We start from the raw sequence: 27,025 nt of genomic DNA, 5'->3' as shown, positions 1-27,025 counted from the left end.
CCTTTTTTTTGAGTCAGAGTCTCACTCTGTTGCCCAGGTAGGAATGCAGTAGCATGATCATGGTTCCTCAAAGCCTCACCCTCCTGAGCTCAAGCAATCCTCCTGTCTCAGCCTCTCCAGTAGCTGGGACTACAGGTGTGCACCACCATGCCCAGCTAATTTTTATTTTTATTTTTTGTAAAGTCGAGGTTTCACTATGTTGCCCAGGCTGGCCTCAAACTCCTGGCCTCAAGTGATCCTCCCACCTTGGCTTCCTCAACTGCTGGGATTACAGGTGTGAGCCACCACGCCTGGACCACTCTGTCTCTTCTTGAACTGGGACATCCCTCTTCTCCTGCCCTTGGACAATGAAGCTCCTGGTTCTCAGGCCTTTGGACTCCTGGACTCACAGAGTCCTCCGCCCCCTGGTGCTCAGGCCTTTGGACTTGGACTGAGTTAGAACACCTGCGTCCCTCACACCTCAGTCTGAAGTTATCTGATCCTGGAACTTCCTTGCCTCCTTAATCATAGGAGTCAACTCCCATAATAAATCTCCTGTCACAAAAACCTCGATATCCCACCGGTTTTCTTTCTCTGAAAAACCCTGATGAACGCACCACCTTCGGTATTCTCTAGCCTTGCTGTGCTTTTTCTTCAAAGATGTGTAACTTTTCTTTTATTGTTAGACAATATCAGAATGTAAATTCCACAAGGACGTAATCCTGCCCATTATGATAGCCTCGACACCTAAAACTGTCTGGTACTTAATAGGTGCTCAGTTAAGCTTGTGTCTTGAGTCTCAGAAATCTTTTTTTTTAATGGGTGGTGTTTCTCTTTTTTTAAATTTGTATTTTAAAGATGTGGGGTCCAATTCAGGTTAGGTATACAAATGGTCATTGTACAGGTAAAGTTTGGGCCTCACTTTGGTCCCCATGTCATCTGGTTTGACAGTCTCAGAAATCTCATAAGCAAACACCCCGGAATGAATCCCTTTTTGCTGAAACTAGCTAGCATGAATTTTGCTGTTGACTCCTGACCAATTCAGAATGTAGTAGGAGAAGTGGGTGTGGGAGACAGCCTTGAGGCCCTGGGAACGTAGCACTGGTTGTCTCGTGTAGCTGGGTCTGAAGGCCACGGCATCTAACTCCCATTCATGGCTGGGAGACTGGTTGATGGCCACCCAGTGATGAAACATGTATTTACATAATCACCTGTGGTCATCTCGATGAAAACACTGGTTTAAGGTCAGGCTTTGGTGAACTGATGTGACAGAATAACGTGGGGAACATAAATAGTAAAAGAAATGTGGGTGGTCTGGCTGCTTCTAGTTTCACTGGAGAAATTAAAGAAAAAAAAAGGGGACAGTTCGGAGCTTTAATATCTCGGTTCCAGGCACAGCTTGGAAATCAAGTAGTGTCAGCAGTAACCCTAAAAGAAGCCCTTTGTGGCTTGGTGTAGTGGTTCTTGCCTGTAATTCTAGCACCTTGGGAGGCCGAGGTGGGAGGAGCGCTTGAGGCTAAGAATTCGAGACCAGCCTAGGCAATCTAGCGAGACCTTATCTCTACAAAAATATAGAAAAATTAGCCGGGTATGGTGGCACACACCTGTAGTCCCAGCTACATAGGAGGCTGAGGCAGGAGGATCACTTGAGCACAGGAGTTTGAGGTTGCAGTGAGCTATGATCAGGCCACTGCACTCCAGTCTGGGTGACAGGTTGAGACCCTGTCTCTAAAAATAAAAATAAAAAAAATAAATCTTTCCTTCTTGTTCCATAGGACTTACTCTGTAAACCCACTGGGACTACCAAGAGATTACTCAAAAATTGAACACAGAGGACAGTCCTGAAAGATGCTAAATGACAACCTAGATTGACTTTGTGTGAGGTTAATTAACTTCTCCGTTAACTAACAGAAAAAAAGATATACTGTCAGAACCGGAAAGTAACCCTTGAGAATATTCATATCACTAAGAGCACCCCTTCTTCCTTCCAAACTTTCCTTCTCAGGAGAAGCGGCCCCCAGGCTTGTGCAATGAGGCTGGTTCCGCCTTGCTTCGATGTTCCATGGGTCTCACCTGAGGCAGGTATGCAGCAAGAGATGCGGTTCTCCTCAGGGCTCCTTCCCCCATCACCCTCAAGGTCTCCAAACCTCAACTAAAGTCAGATCCCAGCACATCCCAGGGGGCCTATTACAGCATGAAATAGAGGAAGAGAAGATTGACACAACAGAAAGAATGATAAAATCATGCGGATTTATAATGGAGACGGCACAAGGAAACGGATTTCATGGGTATTGGACCAGAGAGGAAGAACTATGGCTTTAGATTGGGCTAATTACAACAATATGGCACATGCATAGAGATTCTGGTTTCAGCAGACTCCATGGAGCAACCAGGGCTGACTCCAGCTGATTACAGAATTGGTTGACTGAAGCCTGGACTAAATGGTGGCTGAGGCCAAAGGAGATGGCCAGAAAACTCACTAATAAAATGAGGAGGAAAGAATTTAAGGACTGGAGGAGATGGGAGAGTTGGAGAGGATTTCTCATAGGCAATACGCTCATCAAGTTCCCAACTACGTGTTCCCAAAGTCTTGCATGGTCGCTCTGATCTCTGCTTTCCCCAGATCTGCAGTATTGCTGAGTTTTGTTTGGTAAGAAGCAGCATGCCAGACACTTCTGTGAGGCTCCTCTACCCTAGTGGCCTTCATTCCTGGGATCAGAGGCCACCTGGCTCCGTTTCCTTTTGGTAGGGTATACATTTCAACGATCCACTTAAGAAAAATGGGGAAACATTCACCAGGATGGATTCGTGGGCCCACTGGGACCCCTGTGAGACGGACTGAAGTCAAAGTCCATTTGCCACCTGGTTGTCATTAAGTTCCCCACTCCCCAAAACCGGTGGACCGCCATGGCTTTCAAGGTCCCTGGCGACTGGCTTTGCTTCAGAGCGTGGGCCAATCATTCCTGAAAGACTGGGTATTTCCCTTCCTCAGGGCACACTGGTCATGGTGGATGGCCACAGGTCATGGAGGCAGGAGGAACAATGAAATGCAGACACATGGAGGCATTGCAGGGCTGCTGGCCCAGGACGGGTGTCTCCCCTTTGTTCCTGGAGCTCTGGGCTGTGAACTGGCTGTTGCGGTAACTTGAGCCAGACGTCCAGTCACCAGTCTACACAACACAAGTGACCTCAGTGACCTGCCCATTTATTTTGGTTGGACAGAACCTATGGCCAGACTAAGCCATTCTGATCATCACTCTGGCCTTGCTGCCTGTTACAGCTTCTGGAAGAGAAGCCCTGTCATTCAGCCTCTGTCATGCAGGGATTCCCATTGTGCCCATGGAACTCAGGGAGTCATTTTAAAGGAAGAGACTCAGGCGTCATTGTCTGGGTCATTCTGCTACATGCCATGAGGAGGCTGGTGCTCGTTCACTGATGTGGTTTTAATCTAACTTCCTGCCAACCCTCCACCAGCCGCACCCAGAACCTCATGGGATGTTTTCTACGATCAGTTAACGGGGGAGGAAATTCAAGCCTAATTGATCAATGTCCACAAGGTGCTGTCACCAGCTAGAAGTGGACAGCTGCAGTTTCCTAAGACCATATAGTAGTTTTATAACACGGTAATCATCTACAATTGTTCCTTTGTAATCTGATTCATTAGAATTATTTTTTGAGTCGGAGTCTCACTCTGTCGCCCAGACTGGAGTGCAGTGGCACGCTCATGGCCACCACAGCCTCGACCTGCTGGGCTCAGGCGATCCTTTCGCCTCAGCCTTCCAAGTAGCCGGAACTACAGCAGCGCGCTACCACACCCGGCTGATTTTTAATTTATTGTAGAGATGAGGTCTCATCAATTTGCCCAGGTGGGTCTCGAACCCGCAGACTCAGGCAATCCACTCGCCTCAACCTCCCAAAGTGCTGGGTTGACAGACTGAGCCACCAATCCCGGCTTCCTCTTCTTCTTTTCTTTTTTTGAGTTAGTTTGTGATCTTGTGAAATAGATGGTCTTTCTTTTCACTCTGTCACTCAGGCTGGAGGGCAGTGGCACGCTCACGGTCACAGCAGCCTCGACTTGCTGGGCTCAAGCGATGCTTTCTCCTCAGCCTTCCAAGTAGCTGGAACTACAGGCACACGCCACCACACCCGGCTTTTTCTTGATTTATGGTAGAGATGAGGTCTCGCAAAGTTACCTGTGGGCTCAGGCAATCCTCTCACCTTGGCCTCCCAAAGTGCTGGGATTATAGGCATGAGCCATGGAATCTGGCCTGGCCCAGCACCTTTTTAAGCGTCTCCTGTAGAGCTGGTCTTGAAGCAGCATATTCTCTTAGTGATTGGATGTCTGGGAAGCATTTTAATTATCAGTCGCTAATGAAATTTAACTTGGCTGGGAAGAAAATTCTTGGTTGAAATTGTTTATCTTTGAGAACATTGAAGACTGGGGTCCAATTCCTTTTGGCCTGTAGTGTTTCTGCAAATAAGTCTGCAGCAATTCTGATTGGTCTCCCATGGTAGGCAGTGTGACTTTTTTCCCTTGCTGCATTTAGGATTTTTTTCTTTTTCTTTTTTTTTTTTGAGTTGGAGTCTCACTCTGTTGCCCAGACTGGAGTGCAGTGGCTGCTCCCGGCCACCGCAGCCTTGACCTGCTGGGCTCCGGCGATCCTTCCGCCTCAGCCTTCCGAGTAGCCGGAATTACAGGCACGTGCTACCACGCCAGGCTGATTTTTTAAATTTATTGTAGAGATGAGGTCTCACTAAGTTACCCAGGTGGGTCTCGAACTCGCAGGCTCAGGCAATCCACTCACCTCAGCCTCCCAAAGCTCTGGGATTAGGGGCCGAGCCACTGAGCTTGGCTGATTTTTTCTTTTATATCTACTTTGTGTAGGTGAATTGTTATGTGTCTAAGGGTTTGGTTTTTTCATAAGATGTCTTACAGGAGTTCTTTGGATCTCTTATGCTTGTATAGACATCTCTCTGGCCACACGAGGGGGGTTTTCTTGAATAACCTCATGGAATGTTTGTTCCAAGGTGTTTTTCATTTCTATTTCAGTATTTTAAGCAGACGTAGGTTTGGTTTCTTGGTAAAATCGCACATCTCTTGGAGAGTTTTCTCTTTCTTCTTAAGTTTTTTTTTTTAGTTGGAGTCTCACTGTCACCCAGGCTAGAATGCAGTGGCACGCTCATGGCCACCGCAGCCTTGACCTGACCCTGCTAGACTCAGGTGAACCTTCCACTTCAGCCTCCTGAGCAGCTGGGATTACAGGCATGCACCACCATGCCTGGCTTATTTTTATTTATTTATTTTTGTAGAGATGAGGTCTCCTTAAGTTGCCCGGGCTGGTCTCGAACTCCTGGACTCAAGCAATCCTCTCACCTTGGCCTCCCAAAGTGCTGGCATTATAGGTGTGAGCCACTGCACTCAGCTCATTAGATTTTAAACTTCTTGACGGCTGGATTATTTTATTGTATATGGTGCAACGACAGTTTAGGGAAATCCTTTTTGTTGGCGGGGATGATGCTTCCTATCACATTCGCATTTGACTTACTATTGGGCTTCCTGGATCCTAGAGGATGAGGATAGATTATTTTAACTCTGATCAGATGGTGCCAATTGTCGCTGCTCTTACACATGGAATCTCTCTGCTGGAGAAAATCCACCACCATCTCAGTGCTTAGTTCGCAGCTACTGCTCTAAAATGCTTTTTTTTCTGTCCACTAAGTAGAGAACACCAGGAGCTTTCATCTGGCAGGGGAAGCAGTACACTTTTGCCATCTTACCTTGGTATTAGGCCAACCCTTCTTTATGCTATGATTTAGTCCTTGGGCTGGGCGTGGTGGCTCATGCCTGTAATCCCGCACCTTTGGGAGGCTGAGGTGAGTGGCTCATGCCTGTAAACCCAGTACTTTGGGAGGCTGAAGTGGGAGGAATACTTGAACCCAGGAGCTCAAGACCAGCCTGGGCAACATAGCAAGACCTCGTCTCTATAAAAAAAAAATTGAAAAATGAGCTGGGTGTAGTGACACACGAGCCTGTAGCCCCAGCTACTCGGGAGGCTGAGGAAGGGTCGCCCAAGCCCGGGAGGTCGAGGCTGTGGTGAGCTGTGCTTATGCTACTGCACTCCAGCCTGGGAGACAGAGTGATTCTCTGACTCTAAACAAATTAAATAAATCATTTAATTAACTGATTAATTAATTTTTTGAGTCAGAGTCTCACTCTGTTGCCCAGGCTGTGGTGCACGCCACCACAGTCTCGACCTGCTGGGCTCAGGCAATCCTTCCACCTCAGCCTTCCAGGTAGTTGGAACCACAGGCTCATGCCACCACGCCCGGCTCATTTTTTGGTTTATTGTAGAGACGAGGTCATGCCAAGTTTCCCGGGCTGGTCTTGAACCCCTGGGCTCAGGCAATCCTCTTGCCTTAGCCTCCCAAAGTGCTGGGATTACAGGTGTGAGCCACTGTGCCTGGCTGAAAAGTAGCTGAATGTTTTTTGCTTGTTTTTAATCTTTGGGGCCCTTCATGATTTCCTGGTCCCACAGTTTATCCCACATCCACTACATTGATGACCTTATGCCCACACACCAGTTTCTTCTCCTAACTGTGCATTTTCCTTGATAAACAATGGTCAGCAGACTTGCTCCGCATGCTGCCTGGTTGTTTACGTCTGTTTGCTATTCGCTGGATTTAGGCTTTTAAAAATATTCTCTTGGCTATTATTTATGTATTTATGAGTCAGAGCCTCCCTCTGTTGCCCAGGCTGGAGTGCAGTGGCACACTCACAGTCACCACAGCCCCAATCTACTGGTCTCAGACCATCCTTCCACCTCAGTCTTCCAAGTAGCTGGAACCACAGGCGCGTGCCACCACACCCGGCTAATTTTTTGACTTATTGTAGAGACGAGGTCTCACCAAGTTGCCCGGATGGTCTCAAACCTGAGGGCTCAGGCAATCCACTCGCCTCGGCCTCCCCAAGTGCTGGGGTTACAGGCGTGAGCCACTGCACCCGGCTTGGCTTATATTTATGTAGGTTTTAGGAAGGGATCAAAAGTAGCTGAATGTTTTTTGCTTGTTTTTTTGGATAGGGATTGCATTAAATCTTTGATTGCTTGGGTAGCTGAATGTTTTAAATTCATCATTGTTATCTAAAAATGCTCCACATTTCATAAAAAGAGTGGCACATTCTAGACTGTTCCTATTTGCATTCCCCTAGGTAGATGCCAGTTTCAGGTCTGACCCAAAGCACTGCCATACAATGACACTGTGAAATGCACTTGTGAGACGTAAAAAAGTGAGCATTTGGGTGGTTCAGAGGTCCTCGGCACTGCTAAACGCTCAGTCAACACAGGAGATGCTTGTGCAGGTTTCTCTCTGTCTTGAGCCTGTGCTTTCCTCCCAGATGGTCGGGGCGATGGATGCTGCCTTCTCTACAGTCTTTCCTGACTCTCCAGGGCCAGGAGATGTCACATCTGCTTCTCCTGTGTATCTGTCACATCATTGGCCCAGTCAACACGACCATTTGCAATCCTTGTTCTGAATATCTGTCTCTTTCATTGGAGTTTAAGCTTTCTGAGGGCGGGCTTCTGCCACTTGATCTTTGCATCCTCTGAGACAGTGTAAATATCTTTCGAGTGTACAAGATCTTTTTTTTAGTGTACAATATCTTTTGAGTGAATGAATGCAAGAAAGCTAAGCACCGAAGAAAGCTGTTAAGATGAACTAGATGTGACTTATGCCCTCAATGAACAGATACTCTAGCAAGAAGAGTGTGCACCTAAAAACAGAAGTACTAAGTACCATAACAAGGATAAAAAATATAATCCTATGGGATTCAAAGGAGGGAAGCAATTCCAGCTAGCTGAAGGAAACTCAGAGATGTTAGACTATCTGGCCAGGCACGGTGGCTCACACTTGCAGTCCCAGCACTTTGGGAGGCCAAGGCGGGAATATTGCTTGAGTCCAGGAGTTCGAGACCAGGCAGGGCAACATAGTAAGATCTCATCTCTACAAACAATAAGACAATTAGCCAGGTGTCGTGGCGCATACCTGTAGTCCTTCTTACTTGGGAGGCTGAGGCAGAAGGATCTCCTGAGCCCAAGAGGTTGAGGCTTCAGTGAGCTGTGATTGTGCCACTGTTCTCCAGCCTGGGTGACAGAATGAGACTCCAACTCAAGGAAAAACAAACAAACAAAAAAACCAAGACTATTTAGGATTTCACATTTTAAAGACTATGATGGAGACAGGGAAGGTAGAAAAGGCTAGAACATTCTTGTTAAAGAAGGAAGAGTATGAGCTAAGTCTTAGCTATGTACAGGGAAGAGAAGGACACTCGGTCTAACTAAACTGTTGCATGGGTTGTGTGTTTAGTTTCAGGACCTTGGTCAATACATGAAGTAAGCACACATCTCTAACTATATGAAAATGTCTGTTAATGTATAAGTTAATTTAGGGGATGGCTGTACATATCTGTCCCTGAGTCAATGTACAAAACCCTATTTTGCTCAGAATAAAGCCGAAGTGCGAATTAATATACTATTTTAACTGTTTTTTAATATTATTTTTTGTTTTGAAAGCAATATATGTGCATTCACAGAATACTGGAAAAACTCAAGATAAATGTTCCATCTTTTAATTTTATCTATCTATTTATTTATTTATTTATTTTTGAGGCGGAGTCTTGCTGTCTTGTCCAGGCTGGAGTGCAATAGTAAAATCATAGCTCACTACAACCTCAAACTCCTGGGCTCTGGCAATCCTCCCACCTCAACCTCCCGAGTAGCTGGGACTACAGGCATACACCACCATACCCGGCTAATTTTTTAATTTTTTGGGTACAAACAAGATCTTTCCGTGTTGCCCAGGCCAGTGGCAAACTCCCAGCCTCAAGCGACCCTCCTGCCTTGCCCTCCAAAGTGCTGGAATTACAAGCATGAGCCACTGCACCTGGCCATAAATGTTCTGTGTCAGGGACCTCTCCCTAGGACACACACTATTATGCGGCATGCTCTCGGATGGGCTGCATGGACACTGTACCGACGTATGAATGTATCAAAATACAGGTGACCAATTCTTTACCGGAAAATTGGGTGAGTCCCCTATCTTTGTTATCAATAATGATGTGTTGAACATGCATATGTATAACTTTTTGCCCCATCTGATTATTTTCTTACTATCCATTCCTCTAAATGGAATATCTTGGTTAAAGGATGAAGACAGTTTTTAAGACAGGCTGGGCTCAGTGGTTCAGCCTGTAATCCCAGCACTTTGGGAGGCCGAGGTGAATGGTTTGCCTGAGTCTGTGGGTTCGAGACCCTCCCGGGCAACTTGGTAAGACCTCGTCTCTACAATAAATCAAAAATTAGCTGGGTGTGGTAGCATGCACCTGTAGTTCTGGCTACTGGAAGGCTGAGGTGGAAGGATTGCCAGAGCCCAGCAGGTCGAGGCTGCGGTGGCTGTGACCGTGCTACTGCACTCCAGCCTGGGCGACTGAGTGAGACTCCAACCCCCCCAAAAAAACAAAAAACAAAAACAAAAAATGGCACACACATTGCCAGACCACCATCCCAAGGACACTTTCTCTAGCAGTGGATCAGAAAGCCTGATTCTCCGACTATTGATAATACTGAGTATATGATTTATGAAAAATCTTTGTCAAATTAATAGATAAGAAATGGTACCTTGTTTAAATATATTGAATTTCTTTGATAAGGAAGATAAATATGTTTTCTTAGATGTATTGGTCATTTTCCCTCCTTTTAAAATGATTTGCTTTTTCATGTTCACTGAAATATAAGCTTCTTGAGACTAGTTTCTATCTTTATTTATTTTTTTAGAGACAGGGTCGGTCTCACTCTGTTTCCCAGGCTAGAGTGCAGTGGTGAGATCCTAGCTCACTGTGGCCTCAGACTCTTGGGCTCAAGTGATTCTCCTGACTCAGTCTCCTAAGAGGTTAGGACTATACACTTATGCCCCACCATGCCTGGCTAATTTTTTGTAGAGATGGTGGTCTTACTATGTTGCCTAGGCTGGTCTTGAACTCCTGGGCTCAAGTGATCTTCCCACTTTCATCTCCCAAAGCGCTGGGGTTACAGGCGTGCGCCGCCGTGCCCAGACATACTTTTTTATGTTTTGTTTACTGCTGTATCCTTACTACCTAGCTGGGTACACAGTCTGTATTCAGAAATTAAAAAAAAATTTTTTTATTATAAAGATGTGGGGTACATTTCAGGATTAGGTATATAAACATTGATCATGCAGGAGAGGAGAACCTATTCAGTAAATGGTGCTGGGAAAACTGACTGACCACATGCAGAAGATTGAAACAGGACCCCTACCTATCACCATACACAAAAATTAACTCTAAATGGATCAAAGACCTAAATGTAAAACCTCAAACTATAAGAATCTTAGAAAATGCAGGAGACACCCTTATGGAAATTGGAACTGGCAACCAATTCCTCTTCAGAACCCTAAAGGCCAATACCTTAAGAAATAAGATAGACAAGTGGGACCTCATCAAATTAACGAGCGTCTGCAAAGGAAAAGAAACCATCAAGAGAGCAGGGAGACAGCCCACAGAATGAGAAAAAGTATTTGCCAACGGTATATCTGACAAAGGCCTAACATCTAGGATCTACAAGGAACTCAAATGCAACAAAAGGAAAAAAACAGAAATTTTTTTGAATGAATATACTTTCTAATTGGATGTCAATCTTTTAAAAAACTTCATTTGTAAAATCTGCATATGTAGATATGAAGTTTATTAATTCTGGTAAATAGTTTACCCAATTTTCCATTTCCTTTTTAGTTTTATTTATGGGTCCTTTTCTTAATCAAAGAAAATCTCTAAAACTAATATGATTTAATATTTGTCAGTTAAAGGTTTTTCTTCTTTTTAAAAAATGTTTGATCTAGTCTAATTTTTCAAGTTTCCAAAAAAAAAAAAAAATCCCATTGATATTCTGAATAGAATTTTGCCTAATAAATAAACTGAAGAGGCAATATTTTATAATAATGAATATTTCCATCCAGAAACATATATTCATTGAAATAAAATCCTTGATGTACCTCAGATCTCGTAGCTGTCTATATGTAGAGTCTGAACAATACTTTTCATTTTTATTCCTAAACTTTCTTTGTTGCTAATGTTTGTGGGGGGTTTTTGAGTCGGAATCTCACTTCGTTGTCCAGGCTGGAGTGCCGTGGCACACTCATGGCTACCCCAGTGTTTACCTGCTGGGCTCAGGCGATCCTTCTGTCTCTGCCTTCCAAGTAGCCGGAACTACAGGCATGTGCTGCCATGCAAGATTACTTTTTGATTTGTTGTAGAGACGAGGTCTCACCAGGTTGCCTGGGCTGGTCTCGGACCCACGGGCTCAGGCAATCCTCACACCTTGGCCTCCCAAAGTGCTGGGATTACAGGCTTGAGCCACTGTGCCTGGCTTTCTGCTAATATTTGAATGCTAATTTTTGCATGTAAATTTGTAGTGCTATAGGGGATCACTACACTGAATTTATTATTAGTTTTAGTAATTGTTTAGGTAATGCTCTTAGAATTTGTAGAATAATAATATACAAATTATGATAATTTTATCTCATATATTTTGTTTATTTTTCTTATTATAGGACATTGGCTGAAGCTCTCAGAGCAATGTTACATTATAGTAGTGACAACTGACATCCTTGTCTTATTTCATACTTTAATCGAATTTCAGTTTCTATAAAATGAGAAGTTGATTTGAAGAAGTGTGTGTGTGTGAAGAAACTATTCTTGGGCCGGGCGTGGTGTTTCACACTTATAATCTCAGCACTTTGAGAGGTGGAGGTGAAAGGATTGCCTGCGTCCAGGGGTTCGAGACCAACCCGGGCAACTTGACGAAATCTTATCTCTACAATAAATCAAAAAGTTAGCCAGGTATGGTGGCGCATGCCTGTGGTTCCAGCTACTTGGAAGGCTGAGGCAGAAGAATCACCTGAGACCAGCAGGTCAAGCCTTATGGCCATGAGCGTGTCACTGCACTCCAGCCTGGATGACAGAGTGAGATTCTGACTCAAAAAAAAAAAAAAGAAGGAAACTATTCTTTTAATCCTAAGGTTTTAAAAAAATAAATTGGGAAAGGATGCTGAATTTATCAACATTTCAGGTTTTATCAGTCATATGTATTTTTAATCCATTAATTTAGTAGTGCATTATATGAATAGATTTCCTAATATCAAATATAGTTTAGTCTTTGAATTTAGATAATCCAATATATAATTTAGCCTTAAAATGCATTTTGATTTCTGTTTGCAATAGATTTGTCTTCCTGTTTATATATTCCTCTAGGTAAATCTTTGTTTTCCCAACCTCTTTTTTTTTTGAGTCTGGGGTTTTGCTCTGTTACCCAGGCTGGAGTGTAGTGGCATGACCACAACTCTCTGCAACCTTGACCTCCTAGGATCAGGCAATCCTTCTGCCTCCCAAGTAGCTGGGCTACAGGTGTGCACCACTATGCCTGGAAAAATTTTTATTTTTTTGTAGAGACAAGGTCTTGCTGTGGTACCTAGGCTGGTCTCGAATTCCTGGACCCAAGCAATCCTTCTTCCTTGGCCTCCCAAAGTACTGGGATTACAGGTGTGAGCCACCATGTTTGGCCTTTTTTCCCTTTGAGGACATCCTACCTGATGCTGGAGAGGGGGAGTCAGATGCTTCGTGGTAGAAAGGAGGATTGTGGCTGGGAATGGACGTGTGCCATGGTCAATTCCACATGCAGTGAAACTGAGGACTGGCCACACAGAACTTCAGTTTCTAGATTACTTACCCATTTGGGTTTCTTTCCAGCTCATTTAAAAGTGTATGATCACAGTATTCGAAAACAAGATACATTTTCCTTTTTCTCCTGAACACCTCAATGAGGTTGACAAGATTTGGGTGTTTTAATTGCTGCCAAAAAAACAAAAACAAAAACAAAATGGAAATACAAAGTTCAGTGATATGTTTCTAGTAATAGTGTCTCCCCAGACCCCTCACAATTTTAAGGGCACAAGGGCTTGCTTCTTCTGTGTGCATCTCTTATGGAGAAACTGTTCTTTGTAAGAATCACAGAAGCTTAAAGTTGGAAGAAGTGTAAGATTTCATCTAATGAACCTATCCTCGATAGTAATGAAACTGCTTGGATCTTTCTGGTGATGGCAAAAAAAGTATACAGCTTAAAATATTGGCACGAAAACAAAAAAATACTTTATGTATTTTATGGAAACTTTAAACATCCAAGTAATCAATTAACCTGGATAAAAAATGGAGGAGATGGAACTATTGAGTATAAGACTGTAACAATCATCAATACCCACTTTGCTTATGTATCACCATGGAGTTAACATAAATGTCAGCAGGACTTAAACTCAGGATTCTGGTGTTGGCTGTCAGCAAAACTAGATACCAACTCTCAAACCTGATGAAACTACCTATTCCGGTTAGTTTGTGTTTTAAATGTATTTATTCTATTTTTGGCTCTGTTTTTTTATTCTGTTGCTCTCGCGTGCTTAGACTTTGTTTGGAGTCAGGGTCTCACTCTGTTGCCCAGGCTGGAGGACAGTGGCACACTCAAGGCTCACTGCAGCATCAACTTTTTGGGCTCGGGTGATCCAGTGGGGACTACAGGCATGTACCACCATGCTTGGCTAATTTTTAAATTTTTTTAGAGATGAGGTCTTGCTATCCTGCCCAGGCTGGTCTCAAAATCCTGGGCTCAAGTGATCCTCCTGCCTCTGCTTCCCAAAGTGCTGGGAGCCATCATGCCTGGTCCATGTATTGGTGTCTTATGTGTTAAATTCTGTTCCCAGACTGAAGCATTTCACAAGATGGCCTCTGTTTAATATCGTAAACCAAAGGAAAAACACTGATTAAGTACAATAGCTCATCCCTGGAGTAGCTATATGATTTTATCATTCAAACCAGGGTAATGGGTATAAGTCAGTCCTATCCCAGATGCAACAGCACATCTGGCTGCCATGCCTATAACTAGGGGCCCATGTAATTTAGCATACACACCAGGACACTTTTTTGGTTTTGACTTAGGGGTCTCACTCTATTGCCCAGGCTGGAGTGCAGGGGCACAATCATGGGTCACTGCAGCCTCAGCCTTCTGGATTCAGGTAAATCATCCTGCCTCAGCCTCCTAAGTAGCTGGGACTACAGGTGTGCACTGCCATTCCCAGCTAATTCTTTCATTTTTATTTTTTGTAGCGATGAGGTTTCTCTATGTTGCCCAGGCTGATCTCAAGCCCCTGGGCTCAAGCAGTCCTCCTGTCTCGGCCTCCCAAAGTGCTGGGATTACAGGCATGAACCACCACACCCAGTTGCTGGGCCGCTTATGAAAAAAGGATATGAACTAGGCAAAACACTGAGAAAAGAACTCTAAAGCAGGACTGTACTGGACAAAATAGGACACATGATCATTCTTATTCACAACTCATCCTTCCTGTTGCTTATATAATAGACAAATCAACTTTCCAAATCCTATACCATTAACCCAGGAAGATCAATAAAGACTGAGAACAGAGTATTTTGCATACGGTGGAAGCTCAATAAACATTTTACAGGACTGTAGAGTTCCAGGGTACAGGGACTTATGCTGTATGCCTCTGCCTCAGCAGCTATGAGCACAGCTTGACCAAAAAAAAAAAAAAAAAAATTAAAAATTAGCCAGGCATGGTGACATGTGCCTGTAGTCCTAGCTATTTTGGAGGTTGAGGAGGGAGAATCACCAGAGCCCAGGAGGAGGGAGGTTGAAGCTGCAGTGAGCCATGATTGTGCCACTGCTCTCCAGCCTGGGCCACAGAGTGAGACCCCCACTCAAATATATATACCGAGACTGAGGCAGGAGGATTGTTTGAAGGATTGCTTGAGCCCAGAAGTTTGAGATAAGCCGGAGCCATAGCAACATAGCAAGACCTCATCTCTTTTTAAAAAATGTGCCCAGAGCATCAAACCGATTTGTTTTCCCTGTGTTCCACTGTGCAAAAGAGCAGAAAGTGATAAGCTGAGGAGCCAGGCTACACATAAGCCAGCTGCTTTGTGCTGCTGCAAAACCACAGTATGGAAGTGAGACAGTGTCCCTACAGAGGAGCGAGGGGTTCACAGATGCAACAGCTTGATCCACATCAAGGTTTAACCTGATGCAGCCTGGCGTGGTGGCTCATGCCTGGAATCCCAGCACACTGGGAGGTGGAGGCGAGAGGACTGCCTGAGTCCAGGGGTTCGAGACCAGCCTGCGCAACGTGGTGAGAGCTCATCTCTACAATAAATTAAACAATTAGCCAGGAGGGGTGGCATGTGCTTGTAGTTCCAGCTTTTGGAAGGCTGAGGCAGAAGAATCGCCTGAGCCCAGCAGGTCCAGGCTGTGGTGGCTGTGAGCATGCCACTGCACTCCAGCCTGGGTGACAGAGTGAGACTCCAACTCGGAAAAAAAAAACAAAGAAGTCAGGCTTGGTGGCTCAGCCTGTAATCCCAGCACTTTGAGAGACTGAGGCGAGTGGATTGCCAGTGCTCGCAGGTCGGGATCAGCCCGGGCAACTTGGCGAGACCTTGTCTTCACAATAAATAAAAAGTAGGTTGCAGCCTGGGTGTTTGAGACCAGCCTGGGCAACACAGCGAGGCCTTTTCTGCACACACACAAAATATGAAACAAGCTAGCAGGGTGTGGTGGTGTGTGCCTGTGGTCCTAGCCACGCATCAGGCTGAGACAGGAGGATGGCTGCAGCCTCAGGAGTTCGAGGCTGCAGTGAGCTGTGATTGCACCACTGTACTCCAGCCTGGGCAGTGAAGCAAGGCCTATCTCTATTTAAAACAACAACAAAAGGACTATGAAAGGAAAGTGAGGCTGATTTATCTTGGAAAGACTATATTCAGGGCATGCATGGGTGCAAAATGCCCTAAGCAGGAAACGTGGACATTCTGGGGTCATCCCCAGAGCCCAAGCTGAGTTGAACTCGTTTTCACCATTTTTAACCTTAAAGTTCATTCTCAAATTAGGGCACTTGCAGCCCAGAAGGTACTATTGAGCATTGACTTCATCTGGAGACTCGAGAGGGAGAGGGAGAGGGTGAGGGTCAGTGCAGGATTTTTATTAGAAAACAGTGCTGCCTGGTTCAGACCCATCCTGAGCTTAGCCCAGCAAGGGTGCCAGAGTCGGCTGGCCAACCGGTGCCCTCTGCTGGCTACAAGGGAAAAGTGATCCACTCTTTCTTGGATGTGTTCTTAAAAACCGTGTATTAAATTCTATCTTAAACAAAACACTAGAATGTATTAGTTGAGGAGACCTGCTGCACATCATATTTGAAAAGGAGAAATAACATGATAAGTATGATCCCCGTTTACAAGCTGAATTTCTGGAGATTTCCTGAAAACAGACGGCATGTCAAAAGTAAAAATTGGCTGTGTGTCCTTGAGGAAATCATAGGCCCTTGTTACTTAAGGTGCAGCTCACAAGCTAGCAGCTTTAGGCACTATCTGGGAACTTGTTAGAAATGCCGAATCTATTAGCCCAGCATGGGGGCACACACCTGTGTAGTCCCAGCTACTAGGGAGGCTGAGGCAGGAGGATCGCCTGAGCCTAGGAGTTGGAGGTTACGGTGAGCTTTGATCACTTGCACTCCAGTCTGGGCCACAGAGTGAGACCCTGTCTCTAAAATACTAACACTAATATGAATACTAATACTAATGTATACATCACTGGGGGTGATTTCAGGATGTCTAAGAAGCTGCATTGCAGCTCAGACAGGGACCAAGCAATGTTGATGCTTATTGGGCCCTGTGGCAGTCCTCTGGGACCCTCTGTGCTAGCAAGTGCTTTTTTAGTTTCTGGTTGAAGGGGAAGACCTGGGGGGAGGAGTTTGTTCAGAGGAGGGCTAGGGCATAAACTCCAGGGTGGGTGGGGAGGGACTCTGGGTCTTGTGGACATTCAGCCACACAACAGAGACACATCAATATAACAAGCTGTACTCACATGTATCAGATAAACATCAGAGCGGCCAAAGTCCAAAGTGACGACCAACCTATTTCCCCAAGTTGCTGATACAAAGAAATTTAAGTTCAATGGGGGGAAAGATGACTTCCAAACTCGTTGTGATTTTGGCCTCCATTATCTTACTCCATACCGTGTCAGCACAGAGACACAGAAAGCGAACCTACCTTCAGCATGCGGATTTCTCTTAGTGCTATTTTCTTAACAATGGGGTCATCTTCAGATGCCACAAACTTTTTAATGGCTACAACTTGTCCGGAGGTTTTGTTTCTGCATTTGAATACAACCCCGTAAGACCCTTCTCCGATCTTAGCCAACTTTTCGTACTTTTCCATGGTCGTCAAAGAGACTTGGAATAGGATTGAACCGATTGACTTGCAGGATAACGTTGCACCTGGAAAACAGGATGAGCTCGCAATAAAGGGCACTGTTCTCACAGTTCTTACGGAAGCAATGTGCCCAGAATGCCAGAGGCTCCTTTCCATCAATTCATTTGAAATCCAATTAAACATATTTGGGTGTCATTTTGTAAGGTTAATTTAGTCCCCAGCAGCTCTTCTAGCTGTCACAGAGACTTCGTGTTATGATTTCTGACAATGGTCAACTGATGTGTTGATCTCAGTTGAATTAAAAGAATTGGTGGAAAGGAAATTCACCCAATCTGTTGTCTTTATTATTCCCACGTTAAATCATTGAAATATGGCACTCTACAATTCAGCTGGAGGAACATTTCGGGCTCCTGGATGTGGTGTTACCTTTTTCCTTCTCAGCCAAGTGACTGCCACAATGCCTAGGAAGAGGTGTGTGTAGCAAGACAAGGCCCAAAGCGCTCTATGCTTCCACCTGGTGGGGAGAGGAGAGACGAAATGCGGGCTGTTGAACAAAGCCTTCAAAGACAATCACAAAATCCTTTCAGGGCATCATTCACAGCTCTTGGCTTTTACCTGCATCCAGAAAGAGATCCTTACGTTTTTTAGCCCCCAAAGAAAATAATATCAGTGCACAAAAAAGGAGGCAGATTTCTTGAACTCTTCATGAATGCTTTCATATCCATAGTGACTTCTATGGAAATGCTGGGTTTAATTTTTCTGTTTTCCGTCACCCATTTTTCAATTTGTGGGTGACTAGATTGCATGCTAAATGATGAGTTCGGCCAGTGTCTTTAAATGAAACATGCCAGGCGTGGTGGCTTATGCCTGTAATCCCGTAGCTTTTGGGAGGCTGAGGCAGGAGGATTGCTTGAGCTCAGGAGTTTGAGACCAGCCTAGGCAATATAGTGAGATCTTGGCTCCTTAAACAGTTTTTTAAAAAAGTACACTGGGCATGTACTGCGCCTATGGTCCCAGCTACTCAGGAGGGCTGAGGTGGAAGGACTGCTTGAGCCCAGGAGGTGGAGGCAGCAGTGAGGCATGATTGTGTCACCCCACTCCAGTCTGGGTGACAGAGTGAGATTCCCCCCACCAATTCAATAAATAAATAAACACATAACAGTCTAAGAATTAAAAACATAAAAACTTTAATTAGTCTCAAAAATCTCACCCCACTGTATCCAGCAGAATCTTGTTAACATGATCTAATAAGAGGGCTGGGTGCCATGGCCCAAGCCTGTAATCCCAGCACTTTGGAAGGCCGAGGCAAGAGAATTGCCTGAGTTCAGGAGTTCGAGACCAGCCTGGACAACTTGACTGAGACCTCGTCTCTATAATAAATCATGAAAAGGTAGCCGGATATGGCGGTGTATGATTGTGGTTCCAGCTACTTGGAAGGCTAAGGCGGAAGGGTCACCTGAGCCTAGCAGGTCGAGGCTGTGATGGCCATGAGCATGCCACTGCATTCCAGCCTGGGCAACAGAGTAAGACTCTGACTTAAAAAAAAAAAAAAGAAAATGAATTAAAAAAACCATGATCTAATAAGAATAACAATAATAGGACAGTATTGTTTTATGAAAATTACATAAAATCTGCATACACATTCTACGAAGTAGGTGCTGTTTCTATCCCATTGTACAGATGAGATAACTGAGGCACAGTGAAGCCAGTGTGGAATTCAAACCCAGGCAGCCAGGGTCCAAAGGACACAATTTTAAACACTGCATTACAGTGCCTCTCCGTTAATTTAAAACAATGCACGATTTGAAGAACCACCTCATTTAGCTCTTGGTATTAACAAAATGTCAACTGGCTGGCATGGTGGCTCAAGCCTGTAATCCCAGCACTTTGGGAGACCGAGGTGAGAGGATTGCCTAAACCCAGGAGTTCGAGACTAGCCTGGGTAACTTGGCGAGGCCTTATCTCTACAATAAATCAAAAAATTAGCCATGCATGGTGGCACACGCCTGTAGCCCCAGCTACTTGGAAGGCTGGGGTGGAAGGATTGCCTGAGTCCAGCAAGTTGAGGCGGTGGTGGCCATGAGTGTGCCACTGCACTCCAGCCTGGGTGACAGAATGAGACTCTGATTCAAAAAAAAAAAAAAACAAGTGAAGGAGCTGACTTATAGGATTTCTCTAATCCTACAGATGATCTCAATGGTGAGAACACTCATCTACTCCCAGTTGCCACAATACAAATATACAATGGAGCCGGGCTCGGTGGCTCAGCCTGTAATCCCGTGCCTTTGGGAGGCTGAGGTGAGTGGATTGCCTGAGCCCGCGGGTTTGAGACCCGCCTGGGCAGCAAGACCTCATCTCTACAATAAATCAAAAAATCAGCCGGGTATGGTAGCACATGCCTGTAATTCCGGCTACTTGGAAGGCCGAGGCGGAAGGATTGCCGGAGCCCAGCAGGTCGAGGCTGCGGTGGCTGGGAGAGGCCACTGCACTCCAGTCTGGGCAACAGAGTGAGACTCCAACTCAAAACAAACAAACAAACAAACAAAAAACTAAGGAAATTCTGTTTACAGCTTAACTGTTCTGTATATTGGGAAATGACCTCCATTATTTAATTTAAAACAAACAAACAAACAAACAAAAACCAAATATACAATGGGGAAAAATGCTTGCTTACCTGGGTAAATGACTAGCAAACATATTCTTTCACAGTGATTCTTTTTTTTTTTTTTTTAGTGGACTCTATTTCCTCTCTTAATAAAGACAGACAATTCAAGCATACACACTCAAGTAGTAGCATATGGAAAATCCATCACAGATAATGTTCTGAAAACCCTATGAATTGCACAGTATTTTGACCTAGGTATTATCATCATAAAGGACTTAGATATTAATATGCACACATTTGCCCTTCTTTAGCATAGTAATGGGCAGCTGGAAAGAGAGTAGGAGAAACTAGGAATTTGCTTTAGAAAGTTATTAGTATAATACTCAGTGATCTATCACAGAAACAAAGAACAGAGTACCACATGTTCTCACTCATAAGCGAACCCTGAACATTTACCATAATACTATAAGAAAGGGATTGGCAGTAGCGGGATACTGCCCAGGTGGGGGTGGGGACACATCAATCAGGGTACCTGATCTCAAACCAGGCAAAGTGGGGACCAAAGGGAGGTCCAAAGTTTACCTGTATGATGTCTGCTTGTATACCCAATCCTGAATTGTATGCCACATCTTTAAAATAAAATTTAAAACAATTTTTAAAAGAAAGCTATTAGTATAAAACTTTATAGATTTATGCATTTAACCTACTTGGTAAGTACAACAGCTACTGGGGGAAACTAATAATATGACAAAAAGCTTAATGATGACATTGTAATGTATGCATTATTTTCTTATGTTTTTCTAGGTAGTTGATTTGACCTATTGATCTGTGCTTTTCCTTTCCCCTCAAGAGATTCAATAATGACTGGTTCCTCAGAATATTTCTGTCTCTCAGCCATATCAACCAAACTGTGGAATAAAATAAAATAAACCTCCAAAAATAGTACTTTACCTGGTAACCACTCAATAATATTTATTTTCTAGAGGCCTTATATGCTCATGGAAGATGAACTTGAGTATGCAAGCAGGAACTAGACCAAGAAAGAAATGCTATAAAAATTTATAGTTCGAATTCCAGCTTACTAGAACTCTACCAGAGTTTTTAGAAGCAGTAATTCCTAATCCTTTACCTGAGATTCAGACCCATGATTTAACTGCTTGATGGGCATCTCTATGTAAATGGATGGAATCATCTCAAAATGGGTATATTCTAAACCAAACGTCTTTTTCTTGTCCTTTATCCCTACCCAAAGTTCACAAACACACCACACATTGCACCTACGTGGCTTGCTAAGGTACATGTGGTAGGGAACTTAGAGGTGGCCCAGGATAATGACTGCTGCCTAAATCTCATCTCTTCATACCTCTTTCTATAAAGCGATACAAATCAACTAGAACAATAAGCCACATGCGTCCAATGCCTTCAACATAACAAGATGATAGGAATCTACAAACTCAAGTAGAAAAGCCAAGCCCTGGCCAGGCTCAGTGGCTCAGCTTGTAATCCCAGCACTTTGCGAGGCCAAGGCAAGTGGATTGCCTGAGCCCGCTGGTTCGAGACCAGTCTGGCAACTTGGCAAGACCTCGTCTCTACAATAAAAAAATCAAAACAAATTAGCTGGGCACAGTAGTGTACATCGGTAGTCCTGGCTACTTGGAAGGCTGAGGTGGAAGGATCGTCAGAGCCCAGTAGGTTGACTCTGGGGTGACCGTGAGCATGCCACTGCATTCCAACCTGGGCAATGGAGTGAGACTCCAACTCAAAAAAAAGAAAAGAAAAAAAAAAAAAAAAAAAAAAAAAAAAAGAAACAGAAAAAGAAAAAAAGTAAAGCCCAAATTCTGGAAGCGATATTTCTTGGACAATCACTATAAGCCTTGGCAGAAAGCAAAGCTTGGAGTGGGGGTGAGATCTAGAAAAACTGTAAGAAAAAGAGAAGAAGAAAAGAAGGATTAAAATAAACTTTTAAAAAACTCACTCTGCCAATGAGAGAAAATACACCACAATTGTAAGACTACTAGGTTGGGCGCAGTGGCTCAAGCCTGTAATCCCAGCCCTTTGGGAGGCCAAGGCAAGAGGATTGCCTGAGCCCAGGGGTTTGAGTCCAGCCTCAGCAACTTGGTGAGACTTCATCTCTACAATAAATCAAAAAATTAGCCAGGTGTGTGGAACGTGCCTGTGGCTTGAGCTACCTGGAAGGCTGAGGTGGAAGGATTGTCTGAGCCCAGCAGGTTGAGGCTGTGGTGGCTGTGAGCATGCCACTGCACTCCAGCCTGGGCAACAGAGTGAGACTCTGACTCAGAAAAACAAAAACCTAATTAAAAAGCAGAAGAAAACTAACATGAACACTCCAAATGAATTTGTATATCCTCTTATAATCATTTGAAGATATAAAAGCTACTTTGAATCAGAAATTCAGATAATAAGACCATAGACAAAAAATATTTTATTTTTATTTATTTATTTATTTATTTATTTTTTGAGTTGGAGTCTCACTCTGTCGCCCAGACTGGAGTGCAGTGGCCGCTCCCAGCCACTGCAGCCTCGCCCTGCTGGGCTCCGGCGATCCTTCCACCTCAGCCTTCCAAGTAGCTGGAACTACAGGCGCCCGCTACCATGCCCGGCTAGTTTTTGATTTATTGTAGAGATGAAGTCTCGCCAAGTTGCCCAGGCGGGTCTCGAACCCGCGGGCTCAGGCAATCCACTCACCTCAGCCTCCCAAAGGCGCAGGATTACAGGCTGAGCCACCGAGCCTGGCGACAAAAAGTATTTTAAAAGATATAAAGTGATATGTAAAATGAAAGATGATTAAACTCAGGAAAGAGTTGTCATAAAAAGGCAAAATCATCCCAGAAATAACTGAGAGAGGAGAAAGTTAGAGAAAGGCTAGGCATACAGGGCGGATCCCCCAGTAACAATGTAGCAAACTTCCAGCAGGCCTTTCCAACCGATACACTGGCATTGGAACTGATACACTCGCGTTGGAAAACAAGCTTCCTTCGAGCCTTTCAAGCTAGAGCAGAAGTACTCACTGCTGGGATAGAAAAACAACCAATCAGTTCGCTGCCAAGTGCCAACGAATCAGCTCACCGTTAGGCCCCTAGCTCCTGCTGATTGGTCCTTAGTACTAGTCAATCAGCACAGCTACTGCCAACCAATCAGCTCACAGCTGGTGCTCGCCAATTGCCTCACTCTTAGGACTGTAAAAGCACCAGGTTTCAGCTCCAAATCGGCAACCCGCGTGGGTCCCTCCCACTGTGGGAGCTTTTCTGTCCTCTCAGTAAATCCTGCCTTCTCACTTTCTGGTTGTCCATGTCCCTCATTTCTCCTGGGCACAAGATGAGAACCCTGACCTGAAGAGTTTGGCTCATTGGAGCCAAAGAGCTGTGCAGAAGAGCTGTGCACCCTGATGGAGCCGACTGAACCAGGAGAGCTGCTGGAAGAAGGTGAGACTCTGAAGCCGAGACACTTCTGGGGGCTGCAACACTTTCAAGGCTTGGCTGTCCAGCCCATTAGAGCCAACGCTCCTGGGGCTAGGCTCACCAGCCCACTGAATCGGCAACACTCTCAGGGCTTGGCTTGCCAGCCCGTTAGAGCTCACCCTCTCTGGGGCTCAGCTGGCCGACCCATTGAGCTGACACTCTTGAAGCCCAGGTGGACGTGAAAAATCCATATCATAACTAAAGTACAAGATGCTGACGGGAGAATAGATTCAGCTGACAATTTGATGAGCAGCATTAAAGAAAGGCAGGACAGCAAATAAGAAAATAAAAATGAGGGGAAAAGGTAAATTAAAGAGAGAGTGGTTGAAATGGAGACAGGCAAAGAAGACTCAATGTATGCATAACTGGAGTCTCTGAAGAAGAAAACACAAGAATGGAACAGAACCAATAGTTGAAACTATAACCTAAGAAAATTTTCTGGCAATAAAATAAGACCTGATTATATACATAGGAAGGACCCACTAAGTAGTTGGAAAAATGGACCCAGAACAATAAACTCTGAGACACATTTGAATAAAACAGTCAAAGATAAAGAAAATTACTGGGCACTGTGGCACATGTCTGCAATCTCAGCACTTTGGGAAATGGAGGTGAGAGGATTTCCTGAGCTCAGGGGTTCGAGCCCAGCCCCGGCAACCAGGAGAGATCTTGTTTCTACAATAAATCAAAAAATTAACTGGGCACAGGGGTGCATACCTACAGTTCCAACTACTCAGGAGGCTGACTTGAGAGGATCACCTGAGCCCAGGAATCTGAGGCTGTGGTGAGCCATGATCATAACACTGCACTCCAGACTGGGTGACAAGAGTGAGATGCTGACTCAAAAAAAGAAAAAAAAAAAAAAAAAAAGAAAGAAAGAAAAAAGAAAGAAAATTGCTGTGTAATCTGGGACTATTCTGTCTTCATTGTGAATTATGGCTTATAACTTTAAAAGCCACCCCCTTTGTTGCATTTAATACTTTTTGCGGCTTTAATTCTTCTCTGTCTGTTAACAGGATTGCAGACCCTGTTTCTTATTGTTTCCATTTGCCCTAAATACATTTGCCCATCTTTTTATTCCACCCTCTCTGAATCACTTTACTTTACATGTGTCTCCTGTGTGTAGCTTATAGTTGTATCTTGCTGTGTATGCCAAATTGAGAATTTTAATATTTTATTAAACTATTTTATTAACTATTTTATAACTATAGCTACAACATTTGATTAATTATTTTAATAACTAAGTTAAGCACATTTATGTTTCTGGATATGACTGATATTGGTCTCTAATCTGTCATATTATTTTGTTGTAATCAATATGTGTTTCTCTAGTTATTGTGTTTGCTTTTACTTTTTAAAATGTTTTTTGTGGGTGTTTAGAGAATTTTTTAACAATAGTACCCCTAATAAACCCAAATCCTTGATCTTTGAAAAAATAAAATAAAATAGACAAATCACTAATTAATGTAATCAGGGGGAAAAGAGAAAGAATATGCAAAATAAGAAATGACAAAAGAAGAATTGTGGCATCTATGAAAATAATACATTTGAAAACTTAGATGGAATGAATAATTTCCTAGAAAAGTAGAGTCTACCAAAATTTACCCCAATAAAGATCGAGAATTTAGGCTAATATCTGTATAAGAACAAAGTTACCTAAAACAAAACAAAAAGCCCACAGAAAGGCACCTGGGTCAGGCTTTGATGATGGTCACATAAAAAGGTTCATGAGTCCTGTTCCCAAAACACAAGTACAAGATGAGGGAAAACTGTCAAAACCAAAGAACAATTTGGGGCTTTGGAAACCAACAAGGCAAACACATATTGAGGATTTATTTACAATAAGCTGCAAGAACTCCCTGAAGAACAATAGGGGTCTGTGGCTTTCTTGCCTGGGATGCTCCCATCCCTCCTCCTTTGCCCCACAGCCCAGCTCAGTGGGTGCAATGGTATTTCCAGTGTGGACTGGTCACGAAACCCAGCAGCCTTACTCCCAGACAGGATATGCTCGAAGAGGCTCTGAAGCTGAAAACTGGCAACAGCGTCTTTGTCAGCAAAATTCTTACAAATTCAGTGGGAAATAAATGGGGGGGGAGGAACCCCCAAACCAAAAAACTAACTGGTTCCAGTTGAGGTGAGCAGCAGAGTAGCCAGAAATTTCTGAGAAGATCCTGGAAATGAGAGCATTAAAGAGAGAGTGAGAGAACTAGATTAGCTCTCTACATATCTCTGCTTGACTAGGAAACCACAGGGAAGACCCGAGAAGGCTGGAGGGAACGTGAGGCCAAGGTAGTTTGGAGACTGACTGAACTCTGAATGTCCCCCCAAACTCCCACACTGATTCATTGGAATAGGGTGGTCAACTTTATGGCTAGAAGTGTTTAAGCACCACCACTGCCCAAATCATTGGTGACTACTAAGCTATCTAGACACAGTGGTGACTCCTAAAACGCCAACAAATTAAAATCTGAACAGAGACATTAGCCACTACTTACCTGGGGAGAGATTCTGGAATACAGACAGGTTGCAATATAAAACAAAAACAACTCACAGACAAACCAACCTATCAGGGGAGAATATCAGAATCCCAAATTGCTATAATATTATCTAAAATATGAAGCTTTGGCTAGACAGAGGGAGGGAGGGGCAGGCTAGCAAAATTAGGACCACACTACAGAAATTTTACAAAATTAAAAGACACTACACCAAACAACTTACACAACCAGATTAATCAACCTGGTTGGACAAGTGCCCAGAAAGACACAAAATACCAAATGGACTGGATATAAAATTTGATTATACCTATAACAAGTCAAGAAATTGAATTAATAATTAAAAATCTACCCACAAGAAAAAAGTCCAGGACCAGATAGTTTCACAGGTAAATACTACCAAACATTCAAAGAATTAATACCAATCCTTCACAAATGGTTTCCAAATAATAGCAGAGGAGGGAACATTTCTCAACTCATATGAGGCCAGTATCACCCTGATATGAAGTCAGACCAAGAAATCACACGATCACAGATCATTAGTCTCATGAACATAGAATTTGTATTTGTGAGACCAGCCTGGGCAACATAGTGAAACCTTATCTCTCCAAATATCCAAAACTTAGCTGGGTGTGGTGGCACGTGCCTGTAGTTCTAGTTACTCAGGATGCTGAGGTGGAAGGATCACCTGAGCCCAGGAGGTCAGGCTGCCGTGAGCTGTGATCATCGTGAGCAGGTCACTATACTCCAGCCTGGACAACAAAGTGAAGCCCCAACTCAAAAAAAAAAAAAAAAAAGTTAATCATAAATATAAACAGCAGTTTCACTCCTCAGTATCTACCCAGAAAAACTTTAAAAATATGTCTACACATATAAGCAAATGTTCACAGTACTGCTATTCATAAGAGAACCTTAAATTGAAAACAGTCCAAATGCCCATCAGTTGATGAATAGATCAACAAAATGTGGGTTATTCAAGCAATGAAATACTATTCTGCAATAAAAAGAAATAAACTGTGTGCTATACTACATGCTATAATGTAGGTGAAGATTACACACACACACACACACACACACACACACACACACACACACACACACAAACCCCAAAATATAACACTAAGTGAAAGAAGCCAGGCACAAA

The 27,025-nt window shown here is 43.8% G+C and overlaps 1 protein-coding gene across 1 annotated transcript in view; it reads right to left on the bottom strand.

Annotated features, from left to right (window-relative positions):
• The window catches only part of CDKL4 (cyclin dependent kinase like 4), a 56,993-nt gene extending 39,682 nt beyond the window's left edge, over window positions 1-17,311 (bottom strand). Inside the window, exons 1-2 of the mRNA XM_008072536.1 lie at window positions 17,144-17,311; window positions 12,774-12,895 (exon numbers count right to left, since the gene is read on the bottom strand). Of these exons, the coding sequence (XP_008070727.1) occupies window positions 12,774-12,895; window positions 17,144-17,311 (290 nt within the window). The remainder of the gene's footprint in view (window positions 1-12,773; window positions 12,896-17,143) is intronic.
• Window positions 17,312-27,025: the final 9,714 nt, after the last annotated feature.

The sequence above is a fragment of the Carlito syrichta genome, unplaced genomic scaffold (genome assembly GCF_000164805.1).
Source record: "Carlito syrichta isolate Samal-C Ts95f unplaced genomic scaffold, Tarsius_syrichta-2.0.1 Scaffold315330, whole genome shotgun sequence".
NCBI classification, from domain to species: Eukaryota; Metazoa; Chordata; class Mammalia; order Primates; family Tarsiidae; genus Carlito; species Carlito syrichta.
Note: the sequence above shows the minus strand (reverse complement) of the source record. Positions and strands in the feature narration are given on the sequence as shown.